The sequence below is a fragment of the Gallus gallus genome, chromosome 5 (assembly GCF_016699485.2).
Source record: "Gallus gallus isolate bGalGal1 chromosome 5, bGalGal1.mat.broiler.GRCg7b, whole genome shotgun sequence".
Lineage (NCBI taxonomy): Eukaryota > Metazoa > Chordata > Aves > Galliformes > Phasianidae > Gallus > Gallus gallus.
In genome coordinates, this window is record NC_052536.1 from 54,814,543 (window position 1) to 54,827,440 (window position 12,898).

At 40.7% G+C, this 12,898-nt stretch overlaps 1 protein-coding gene and 1 long non-coding RNA gene across 5 annotated transcripts in view; one reads left to right on the forward strand and one right to left on the reverse strand.

The window, feature by feature from the left end:
• The first annotated feature begins 943 nt into the window (after positions 1-943).
• Positions 944-3,019, forward strand: LOC121111032. The gene is made up of 2 exons (XR_005860589.2): positions 944-1,202; positions 1,327-3,019. It is a non-coding gene; the product is annotated as an uncharacterized LOC121111032 (long non-coding RNA).
• Positions 3,020-3,751: 732 nt separating this feature from the next.
• ARID4A (AT-rich interaction domain 4A) overlaps positions 3,752-12,898 on the reverse strand; it is a 44,862-nt gene continuing 35,715 nt past the window's right edge. The window contains exons 17-25 of one of the 4 annotated variants that reach the window (XM_015287509.4): positions 12,573-12,770; positions 11,522-11,606; positions 11,222-11,348; positions 10,881-10,943; positions 8,956-10,080; positions 8,658-8,762; positions 7,757-7,972; positions 6,445-6,591; positions 3,752-5,614 (exon numbers count right to left, since the gene is read on the reverse strand). In XM_015287509.4, the coding sequence (XP_015142995.2) occupies positions 5,511-5,614; positions 6,445-6,591; positions 7,757-7,972; positions 8,658-8,762; positions 8,956-10,080; positions 10,881-10,943; positions 11,222-11,348; positions 11,522-11,606; positions 12,573-12,770 (2,170 nt within the window). In that variant the 3' untranslated portion in view covers positions 3,752-5,510. Of the gene's footprint in view, positions 5,615-6,444; positions 6,592-7,756; positions 7,973-8,657; positions 8,763-8,955; positions 10,081-10,880; positions 10,944-11,152; positions 11,349-11,521; positions 11,607-12,572; positions 12,771-12,898 lie in introns of all 4 variants that reach the window. The other 3 variants (XM_015287507.4, XM_015287508.4, NM_001012902.3) reach the window with 3 other exon arrangements.

Below are 12,898 nucleotides of genomic sequence, written 5' to 3' on the forward strand. Positions count from 1 at the left end.
CTCATTTCAAGTCTCCTCAGCCCCAAGGTGCACTCTGAACCACCTTATCAGTGAGGAGAGGGGTGTTGGCTGCCCGTCCTGCCATGCTTTCACAGCAGGGCCCGCTTATCTCCTCAGAGAACAGAGCCTCTGCACCCTGCAGGGCCTCCCTAAGGTGCCGTAGGCAACGTGTGAGGAAAATTACAATAAATAAAACTCTTACAGCTTTTTCTTGCCTTCAGGAGACGTGGGGTGGTGCCAGGTACCTGAGGCCTCACTTCAGGGCAGAGAAGGCAGCAGGCAGAGCTGGGACGGAGCACAGCCACCTGGTGATAAACTGAAAGGGGAAAGGGTTAAAGGGTGAGCAGGGTGGTGAACAACGGTTGTAAGACTGCACACGTGTGAACAAGTGGCTTGTGAAAAGGATAAGTCACCCTTGCACCATATAAGCAATGTATTTTGTGTAAATGCCTTGTCTTGCTCCTCCTTACATAACCAGCAGAGCTGGCAGGATGGTGGCAAATTGGGTCAAGCTGTACCCAGATGAGGGATTAGCAACAGACTGGTTTGGAAATAACTGAAGAAACTGATGGGGCTGCTTGGAAATACTGCTGGGCAACTCTGAAAACCTGGGAAATAGAGATGGAGGCAACAAGAAGTCATAACTGTCCATCCAGAGCACGGCTCAATGCGAGCAGATACACTGCTGCTAAATGTCCTGCAGGCTCACACAGCTGGAATGGGCCTCCGGTGCTGATTTTCTGTGCTGGCAAACTATGTTTTGCAGAGAAAGTAAGTCAGGTTCACAACACTTCTGTGTTTTTTTGTCGTAACGAGCGAGCTATAACGCTAAATTAAAGCCGAGTGCCATAAAACGGAGACAGACACATTTTCACCTTTGAAAGCTGTCAGTGCAGGCCAAAGAGCAGCGTAATGATACAGACAATACAAACCACAGGGAGCTGCAGACCTACAGCAGCACCAGCCAGCACAGCCCTGCTCTGAAACGTGGGCTTACTGTGAGTACGCTGCAGGACTAACAGCATGCATCGGGCTAAGAATTCAGAACAAGGAAGGCAGCGAAGCCACAACGGGTGAGGTCTGGTTGACTGCTTCATGGTTAAGAGTGTCCTACCTTCTCTGTTCTCTTTACATGACAAAGCAGTGAGTATTCGTCGTCAGGCTGTGACTAATCAGAAAATCCACCACCAAACCGCATTACAGTAAGTACTTGTTGAGACCAATAGCATTTTAAGATGAAAAACTGACTTTTATCTATTCCTCCAAAGAAACGGATTAGATTAATAGATCCTTGTGGAACTCATGGATTCCCCCCTTCCCCTCCAGAAACACCAACCCAAACCAAAACCAACCAAACGCTAATAAATAATGGTTATCAGATGGTCGCTAATGAAGGTGAATGACTTCAAACTCTCCCGGGGACACCTTCAGAAGCCATCCTACCTGGAGGAAGAGAACCTGGGAGAATGACAGACTTCATCAAAACCTGAGAGTGGAAGCTGAAGTGGAAGTAAGAATGTGAGCTAATTATAAAAAGCCCTTTTTTCTAAGCCCTGACGTTACAGAGTCGGGCTCTGGCAGCAGCCCCATTGGTTCCGCTGCTCTGTCACGTTCCTCCCATCTCCAGAGGTAGCCTTTATCCTGCACACTGCAGCAAACAATAACATCCAAGTACAGAGACCTAAAAATAACTGAGGTTTTAGTGCACAGTATCTGCAAAACGCAAAGGGCGCTGTGAAATAAACAGCTCAACATCCCCCTGTTAACACAGCCCCTTTTTGTTGCAGCTTGTCAATCACTCTTCCAGCTCACCTGTCAGCTTTGTTCCGACTGATCAAACCCAACATGCTCTTAAGGAGAGCAGAACTGCTTTTCTCAGACTTTCTGCTGTAAAAGAATTCCAGTAAATGCTGCCCAGAAACCCATTTGACCACCCCAGACGAGCAGAGAACATTTCTTAATGGGGAGGAGAACATTTTATTAGAAGAATCTGACACTGACTTTTCAGAGTGAAATTCCAAGGGCTGACAAAGCTGTTTGCAGAAAGGAGGGGCTCTCAGGAGCGAGCAGAGATGTGAGCTCAGAATCCACGGATCCCACTTCCCTCCCCACCAAACCCACCCTGTGCAGTTCTAGTAGCCATTACCACGCTGAACCTGCTTCAAAAGCTGCTGCCTACATTCATCTGTCACTGTGTATTAAAATCAATGTAGAATCTGAGAGCGACTTGCACAGAATACCACACAGTGAAGCACTGATTGCACCTTTTCCTCTCTACCATCCGACAGCTTTAAGGTCTACGCTGCTCCCTGTGAAAGCCAAACACAGTGCTTCAGGAAGATGGAACTTACCTGCTCTCATTGTGCTTTTGATTACTACTGTAATCCTATTTAACTGCTGTTGAAATAATGCCTTATTATCGTTCCGACACCTTTGAAAGACAGAAGCACTCATTAAGAGGTTTCTCAGATGCGAGGAGGAAGCAGAAGCGAGCAGATTGAACCACGTGTTGCTGAATTTACACCTTAGAGGAAATAAAGTCATCAGTACACACACAGCTGATACATACACGTTCATGAAAAGCAACTACACGTTAAAACAAGGAAGGATGCAAATATTTTCTTATGTCCTTGCACACGAATTTTATGTTGCTTTCTAGTTTTCAGATCACCTGCTAATACACAACCTGAAGTAATACATCTGCCAGCTCTTCCTATCAACTGTAGGTGGCAGGGGAGGGTCTGCATGTTCCTAGAGCCCAGTTCTTCCTAACAGCTCTAAGTGTTTGACCCCACCATCCTCTGCAATGTATTTTACCTGCCAACTAAGCTGGAAATCGTGCTTCTCGTCTTGACACAACCTGGAGGAGATCAGGAGGCAGAACAGTGAGCTCTGCCAAGAGGGTGCTTTGGTTTTCATTGCTCCTGCAAACATCTCTTAAAAAAAAAAAAAACAATCCCCAATTCGATACATTCATAATTGAAGGCACTGAAAAGGCACTCTGGAGTTTGCTTTATGGCAACAACACAGAAATGAGGGGATTGTGAAGTCGGAAATAAAAGACCTTGGAGGGCTTTTTGTCGATTTCAATTTTAGAGCGGCGGAGTCCCGCATTATATAATGCTCCTTTCACTATAGTTTCATATGGCATTTAAAAATATTCCTTGAGACATCCACCGAATAGTCTCAGCTACCTGCTGTGCTTCTTGCCAGGGACAGAAGCAGGAAGGCAGTGATGTGCTCCAGGCTTGGCAGAAAGTCATCCACCTCTCCTGGCTGTGCAGTTCTCTGCTGGGACAGTCACGTGAATCGCTGTTCCAGGGCTCTGAGGAGCTCTGGGCTGAGGTAAGCAGGTAAACATTCCTAAGAGGTGAGGAGAAGCTGTAAATGAACCTCCGTGCTGAAATGCAGACAGTCGAGAGCTCATCCATCGCTTACACACGCTGAGCGTGCGCACGTCTGCTGGAGACACAAGCAGTTTGTAGGCAGAGGTTAGAGAACTGTGGCAAATAGGAACTGACCTTATGCGAACAGAAACATTATTTCTGCTAATAGCAGTCGTGGAAAGTAACCTGAGAAACTGTGACCCACGTGATTTCCTTTGAAATCAGCGTTGCTTTTTATTCACAGCTACCGTAAGAGTAACAGTAAAAGTCAGCTCTGGAAATAAGTCTTCACAACCATTGAGGGAGATTGATCGTCCTGTTTAGGTAAGCCCAGGCATTTACAAGAACAATCATTTCAACAAAAATAGAATGTAAAGCCTATGTTTAAAACATGGCCTTTATTAATGCTGTCTACTGAGCTCCATATTTATCTTACATTGAAATAGCTCTGCTTTGCTTAAGAAAAGACAGAAAAAGTGCATTTACAAGAGTACTTTTTCTTTAATTTTCTGCAAAAATGGAAGGAATTGGAATCACAAGTTGACAAATGTTGTAAAATGAGATTTCAAGAAACATTGATTTTAGTAATGCTACTCCATCACTAGTGTTTCGTTCTGACCTCCTGCTGTGTGAACCAGAATATCCCGATATACAGTCTAGAGCATCTATGTTATTAGTCTACAGCATATTAAACACAGAAAAAGGGGCCAAGAACCCCTTCCAATGTACAAACATGAATAAAAAAATCGATAAAAAATCGCTTTTATACATAATGTATATGCAAACTGTTTTAAATACATGGTTTTGGAAGAGTTATTTACAGACTGTATCTGCCTGTGGGACAATCCACAGACGAAGCATACAAAGTTGCTTTACCTTATGGTTGCATCTCAACTTTGGGAGATAGAAATTCATTCGGCAGCATAGCAAACATAAGAACTCGCGACAAAGTTATCTTAAGGGCAACCCAATAGATTCTGTTCCTCCAAACAACGTGAGTAGGACTGCCAAAGTTTCCAACCAAAGTCAGAGCTGAATCCAGATGCCCACTTACAGATCCGCGTTGTGGAGGACACAGAGCCGGACCCATTTCAATCCAGGCAGGGGTAAATCCTCCTGTGAGAGCCAGAACTGACAGGTTTGTTTTATCGAAAGACTGAACTAACCTAGTTTGGTTGCTTGCTTTTTTCTTTTCTTTTTTTTTTTTTTTTTTTCCAATTTTATTAATATCTTAAAAAATACATAAAAATACAACATCCAATGTCTGAATAAATATATTTAACAAGTTGCAAGATACCTTATTTTACACAAAAATTTCAGCTTTAGAAATCTTGTTAAATAACTTCATTGTTGTTATATATTCATTTTTCGTCTTTTTGTAACAAAATAAAAACTCTGAAATTACATAGAAAAAAGACAAAATATTTTTGTCAAGGGATAAGATAGTCCACTGAAAACCTATTCACAATTCCACTGTAAACATTAATAAACATTAAAATATTTGCATAATCGTGTGCTCAAAAATCCTATAAAAAGTGGAAGACTTCTTACAACTGTAGTTTTCAGTCAACTACACTTCCTTTCACAATTTATTTTGTCCCATTTACACCTTTAAAACTGGGCACGTTGCTGAACACGTACTTTGGCAGTTCTGTATAGCAAGTGCTTCCACAAAGAGGAACTACTCACCGAGTTAGCACAGCTCGGTGAAAGTGCAGCAGTTACTCAGTTCATTTGGATAATACTCTGATGTCTCTACCTGGTGCACTTGCTTTTCTAAGATTACCCGAGAACACCTGAATGCTTCATTGGACATAACTTCTCAAATTTGATAAGTGCCCTTGCTCTGCATTAACAAAAACAAAAGAGAAACAAACACAATGACAAGCATGTCACGTTGTGCCTACAAACCTCCAATGAGCTTAATTTCTCTGAACAGTAACTTAAAAACAGAACAAAACAACAAAAAAAGAGAGGGTAGGAGGGGAGAACAGATACAGTCCAGCAGTGGAAGTGTGTACAGGATATACTTGGCAATGTCAAACCAGTTGAGTGCTTTCTGTGGCTGAATGTCAGGATTGAAGTCCATGGCAGCAAGCTGCTGGCAAGGCAGAGCAATGTGTATCACCTGCATTCTACAGCAAGCACGTTTTGTGGAGGGGAGGACGACGACGGACTCATTCCAGTGTCTGATGAAGCAGATGACATGGACGCTCCTGTATGAGACACTGAAGATAGAGAACATATCAGCACCAGACTACCAAAGCACAGGTGAGAATGAAGATGCCTATACTTAAGACATATTAAAAAGACCTCAGAGGTTTGGCGTATTGCAGAAACAGATGTGAATTTTTGGCAACGCTTTCCATTCTTATATTCACATAAACTGGATGAGTAACCTTACCATTCCTTCCTCACAGACCAATTGCAGCAATCCATTAGATGGGTCACTATGCTGACTCAAAACACAGAACCACAGAATGGCTTGGGTTGGAAAGGACCTCCAGGATCATGAAGCTCCAAACCCCCGCCACAGGCAGGGCCACCACCCTCCCCATTTAATACCAGCCCAGGCTGCCCAGGGCCCCATCCAACCTGGCCTGGAGCACCTCCAGGGATGGGGCATGGGCAGGGATGTGGACGGGGCATCCAAACCCTCCCTGGGCAGCTGTTCCAGCACCTCACCACTCTCACAGTAAAGAACTTCCCTCTGACATCCAACCTAAATCTTCCCTCCTTAAAACTCTCACCATCATTTCCCTAGAAATTCCAAATTTCCAATGGACAATTACAATACAGCCAGTAAATGTTTTTGCCAGGTTCACATTCTGGAAAGTCAAAGATACTCTTTCTAAATATGTATATATATGAAAAGAATAAACAGATAACACTTTTTCTCCCCCAAAATGCTGTCAAATTTTAATCCCTTCAGATTCTGTATTTTCAAGAAAAATGCTGAAAATCTCAGGGGAAGCATACACAGAATCACACAGATTAATAGGGGCAGGAGGGGACCTGTGGAGATCATTTAAGTCCATAAAGCAAATCTGAACGTTACCTTCTCTGTCTTTCTTTTTTAACCGCTTTCTTCTCCTGTCTATGGTGGCTACTTCTGACTTCAGCGACATGTAGTACTTTCGGATTTCCTGTAGCTTTTCTTGTAAGAAGGAGATCCTTTCAGTGCTGCTCATGTTGTCCAGTTCATCTTAAAAGTAGGAAGAAGAGGGAGAACAGCTTCATCCAGGTGATCTTAAATGAATAGAACTCTTCAAGTATACAAGAAGAAGCATGAAAGATAACACACGCTTCTCTCACACTACATTAAAAAGGCATATGCCTAACTTAGAATATCAAAATTTACACATTTTTCTGGAGAATGAATTTTCTTGCAAATTCCCCCCAATCCAAGTCCCTTAAAGCAGTCAGATAACACAAGTAAGAATTGTGCTGCCCATGAGGAAAGGTTACGCTGCAGATATTCCACTCTTCCTCCTAGATGCACTCTTAATCCTTCCTTGAACAATAACACAACAGGGAGAGGAGGGAGGTATCTAACGCTCAACAAACCCTCGCTATCAATTTCAGTGTTAGGCAGCATTTATAATGGAAAAGAAAAACCAAGACAAAATACAGCAACTAATTGCTCAGCGTCCAATCTTCTAATCACCACCTCTTCTATCACAGCTTTGATTTTAGCAGTCTCAATATCTGAACCGCAATTTAATACTTTGACCACTCCACTAAAGTTTTTGGTTACATTCACTTTTTTGAGGAGCATGGGAGAATTGGGATTTCAGTGTACAACGTGTACAAATCCCAAATTTACTGAAAGATGGCCAAAAATTATGTGGGATCAAGTGAACAGAGAAACATGGGAGAGGGGTATCAGAGACTCACAGAATGGCCTGGGTTGAAAAGGACCACAATGCTCATCCAGTTCCAACCCCCTGCTATGTGCAGGGTCGCCAACCAGCAGCCCAGGCTGCCCAGAGCCACATCCAGCCTGGCCTTGAATGTCTCCAGGGATGGGGCATCCACAGCCTCCTTGGGCAACCTGTTCAGTGCCTCACCACCCTCTAGGTGAAAAACTTCTTCCTAATATCTAACCTAAACCTCCCCTCACTCGGTTAAATGAAAACAAAACAAAACATAAACAAACAAACAAAAAAAACCCCAAATAATTTTCAATTTATTATTATTTTAAATGGAACAGTAGTGAACATAACTATGAAACTTAAGGATTAATTCTGAAGGCTTTGCTGAAGCTTTTCTAAAATACCCAAGGTCCAATGCCTCAATAAAGTTTGTTTTTCACAATTTTGGTTGATATTAAAAAAAAAAAAAAAACACCAAAAAAACAACAATCTTACTGAGCTGAAAACTCCATTTGTATACTCTAGGTGAAGAATTCTGGTGGTGGTGTTTCTCTCTGTGTTTATCCTTTTCTCCATCTTTGATGTGAGGTGAAATCACTCTTGCAGGCGATCGAGAAATCTTCTGTGGTTTTGATGAGTTTAAGTGTTTCACAGGAGTACATTTACTGGAACTGTCCAGGACAGGAAGGTCTTCACTATCACTGCTTTGTCCTGCAGGAAGAGAAATGTATTTGAACTTCATGAAAATCATCAAGTTTTTAAAACTGCCGTTTTAGTTAGAAAATTAAGGAAGAACAGCTGCTTCTTGCTCAGAGAATTCCAAAATGCACACTGGAAAAATTGCATCAGATTCACTAGGTACCTTTGTCACATATTTTGGGGTTCTACTTCAAAGCAGAAACTGGAACACAGTTTTATTAAAAAAAACCAAACAAAAACAACTGTATCTATACAAGCAGGTAGCACACAATTGTGTAGATATTTTACATTGCTCTGTATATTTACTAAATTGCTTTAAAAACCTGAAAGAACACTTCTAAAACATGACTGACAGCATAGAAGCTTTCACGAGGAACAGAAAATTGTAAGCTACAGAATATGCAAATATTTTGGATTCCCACAATAAGTACAATATTCCACATAACTGGTTAAATACGTCTCAATATTCTATGTCAGATAATTACTATTTTAGTTTGGTATTTTAAAACTTTTAACAGTGCTCCTGTAGTGCCTAAACACATTGACTCATTCAATTCAGTTTTGATCGAATCACCCAAAACGAGCTATGGGAACACAAGTTCTATCTAACAGAAATAACATGTGACAATGAAACAGTGGGCCCTACGCATGTTTATATGACAGCATAACCTCCCCCTCATCTCCCTGAGGAATGTACCTGTTCCATTCTTCTCATTTTTGGCTGCAGCACTTGTTCGCTTTGGAGTACGCTTTTGTTTTTTTGCCAGTGTCCCACTATTGCTATCACTGGGCCTTTTTTGACCTACGTGAGGTAGGGGAAAAAAAAAAAAGCATCTGAAGTATTTCTGCTATTAGACAGCACTTTTTTATAAGCATGAAAGATATTAAAAGCTAGAAGGCAAAGCAAACCCGTGAGCTTTAGCAACGTGATAGCAGACTTAAAGATGACCAGAAGTCACTACAATGGAGACTGACATCTCACAGGAAATGCTCACCCTTCTCTCCGACGTCTCTTTCTGGCACCACTATACTACAACTGCTGGACGTAGTACTGGCTTCAAATCCATTAGCAGACTCACTCTCACAGAGCCCTTCTTGAGATTCTTCAGCCACGCTGTCCACTTCAATAGTCATGTCACTTTCACTCTTGATGCTGCGGGACTCATCTTGACTAAGCGTAAGAGGTGAGGCCACTGAGAAGCTCGACTGGACAGCAGTGGGTAAGGCAGATGGATTTGAAGTATTAGGGTCTGGCTTTTCCGATACTGTATCTTCACTACTGCTCTTCTCCTTTTCGTCCAAGTCATCCAAGTCTACTTCATGACAGAGCAAAGTCTCAGGACCGATCTGAGGCATTGTGTCATCCTCATCTTTCAAGGGAACGTTACCATTCTCTTCAGACGGACACTGGAAGTTCTCACTCCTCAGTTCTTGTCCGTGCTGCACTGATTCTGCCACGAGGGATGGCATTTCTTCATTTTCAGTTCTGAGTGACTCTTCAGCATTTAGCCCTCTACATTCCTCTGCCCCACTACATTCATTGGTCCTCTCTTCAGATACAATGTTTGGAACTTCCATCTCACTCTCTCGTCGACTTCTTTTCTCAGGTGAAGCCTGCTCCAAATTCTTCCTTTTCAAAAGCTTCTTATCTTTTGTGGAAGGTTCTGTTTCAGTTTCAGTAGTGCTGGAAAACTCTCTACAGTCCAAGGAAGACACATCTAATCTTTCATTTTCTGTAAGAGATTCATTAGCCACCTCTTCTTGACCTCCTGGAGAAACCTTTGCATTCTCTAAGCAGAGATCTTTTGTCTTGCTCCTCCTCCCTTTTCCTTTAGGTGATTTTTCAGCTTCCCTCTTGATGTCTTCCATTTGCTCTGTTTTATTCCCAAAAATTTGAACTATTTGTTCACTTTCTTCAACTTCCAGTTTCAGGATTTCTAATGGCTGAACTTGAGTCCTGTCATTTTCTCTCAGTGCGTGAGGAATCTTTGGGCTTTCCTCATCTAGCTTCTCATCATTTTGCTTTTCACTTTTTTCCAGTTCTGAAGTTTCTGGAGAGAACTCCTCATTCATATTCTTCTCAGATGACTCATCTGCCTCACTGTCAGACGAAGCAGAGTCTGCAAAAATTTTAAAACAAAGAAATAAAGAAATAGAAGGGAACAGCACCGTGGGTCATTCATTACAGAACTATTACTTTTTTCAACTACACTCAAACTCTTTTCCAGTAACATACCTATGCAATAAAAATCAATTTACAATAAGCAACCCCAAACAACAACAATAAAATCCACTTATTACAGTTCTTATTGCAATCCCAAACCCCTGTTCAACACTAGCAGTGACGGTAGTACTATTTCCTAAATTATCCAGTATAACCACATCTCAGTTTCCAGTAGCAAAAATAATTTTACAGATTCCCATGTGAGCATTGCTTAATTATTGTATGAATCACACCACATAAAACTTTAGCATTATTATGTTACCAGAAGATTATTTGGGGACCCACACTAAAAAGAGTCGGCGATTTCACTTCAGTTCTGATTTGCAGAGGCTTAGAAATACCAGAAATATCACTGTTGTTTTATATAATTAACTTCTGTACTGGATGATGCAGTACTGAGGCTGTGGACTTAATTTCCATTATAAACACTTATTATTCGACTAGGTCTGATCAGGATTAAGATTGAAAGGCTCTGGCTAAAGAATATGGGATGACTTGCACTGTCACTTCTATGCCATGGCTCTCCTGTGAGCAAACTGTGTTCTCCAGCAGTTTCAATTTGCCTACTTGCTCAATAAAATTCACAGGCAGATTAAAAAAAAAAATTAAAAATAATAATAATAAAAAAATCAAACCTCTTTTCAAAAAAGGTACTAAAAAACCCTCAAAAACATACACAGGACTGAGAGCACTCACCGTTTGATCCTCTATCAGAATCAAACATTCCTGAGCTACGTCTTGTCTGCCTGCGAGGTGTTGCTAAAATCAAAATTGAAAATATTAATTTTCAAAGAGTCAAATCTGCACCAGAAATGTGTTTTTGTCATATTGCTTGTACACTGACTGGTTAAGCAGGACTTTAAAGCTTCTGAAAGCACTCTGTTCACTGAAGTTGTCGTGTTAATGCACTGCATTACATCACTGTTCACATGCACTTCCATGCCAGAACAAGAGTGCATCAGATGTACCTTCTGTTCCATTTGGCAAAGGTGAGGAATCTGACAAGTTGTTCCGTGCACTTCTGGCTCCTGATTTACCTTCACTATTAGGTGTTTTGGATAAAGATGTGTTTGACGGAAGAGTAGATTTCAGAGGAGGTCGCCCACGCTTCGATTTTTGTTTCTCCTCATCTTTCTTCTCATCCTTTTCACTGTCTTCTTTATTCTGAGGGAGAAAATTAACATTTTATTACAGTGTAAACTTGTTCTCCTTTTTCTCTGTGCATTTATTAGAAAGTCAGAGTATAGACTGAATCATCTATTTTTTTTTTTTAAGTAAGGAACACTGATTGTCTAAGTATGGTACTACAAGAAACTTATTGAAATTATCTATATTACTTTTGTTTTTTTCTTCTGTTTTCTCTTTGGTCCTCCTTTGTCCACAGGCCAGATAATTCGATCAGCTTTCACCCATTCATCATACCTAAAAGCAAGTCACAACATACTGGATATAAAAAGGCTGTTTGCAATATGATGTTTAGAAAATTACAGAAAACATTTACCAAGGAGAGGCAGCAAAGTAGAGCACAAATCTACAGGCGTATGGAGTATCTGGCATTAGAAAGATCAACTAAATTGCTAATAAATTATTAGATTAAGTTTCAAAAGAAGTCTAGTAATAGTTTCTGAATTGCCATTAAAATGTCTGAAGGATACCAACCTCACTAACAAACTTCTCATTGCCACAAAAAGGGATTTGCTTAATTTACTCAGAAATTCACAGACTTGGAACATCTAAACTTATACACCTAAAAAGTTTTATTAAAAAAACAGAATAATAAATTAATTCTGTGATACTTTTGCTTATGTAATCATTGTTTTCCAACAAACAACAAAACCCAGCAATTTCTATAGCTGTACTGAATATAAAACATGGCTGTCAGAAGTATTTGATCATTTTCTTTCTTTAGTTCCTTGCTGCTGGTTTCTCTCCTAACCTCCCTACGTGTAACAACCATTCTTTATAATCACAGGGAACACTGAATCTAAGAATAGATCCTGTTGCCAAAATCTCAGTGCTTGTGTATCTTTTAATTGCAGACGTCTTCACTATTACGAATGATTGCTTTACACACAAGTCTGCTGCTGCTAACACCAGCTGACACAATAAATTACATGGATACTTCCGCAAGGAGAGAGTATTACTCACTGTAAGCAGGATGGAAACTTGGAAACATACAAGTGCATTCTGAGATTTTAATACTACAGCATCATACCATGAACAAAATTACTACCACTGAAAAACGTAACAGTCAGATACCATTACCATGTTGGTAATTCAATTCCAGCCAAGCCACTATCTTTCTCTTTTTTCTTAAAAACAAAATCTCTTTTGGAAGTAATAATCATTTTAGAAATCAGGACATGAAAAACGATGCTTTCTCCTCACCTTACATTCCAACCGTAGTAATGCACTAAATATAAAACCTCTCCATCATCAGTCTCAGTGCTTTTAATGCTGGCTTCATAAATTTTCTGAGTCTTTCCACGTCCATATTTTACTTTCACTTTGGTTCCAGTCAGGCAAGGTTCTGTATCCTCCTCATCCTCTTCACCTTCTGACTCTCCTTTGTTCTCAATCTCCTCCCTGCAGTAAAATGTATTTCAAATACCCACTAATTAGTGACAAAGCTTTAACATTTAACTAGCACAGCCAAACAAAACCAAAGAAAAAAGACTGCAACAAGAATGTTCATTTTCTGCATCACACCCTGC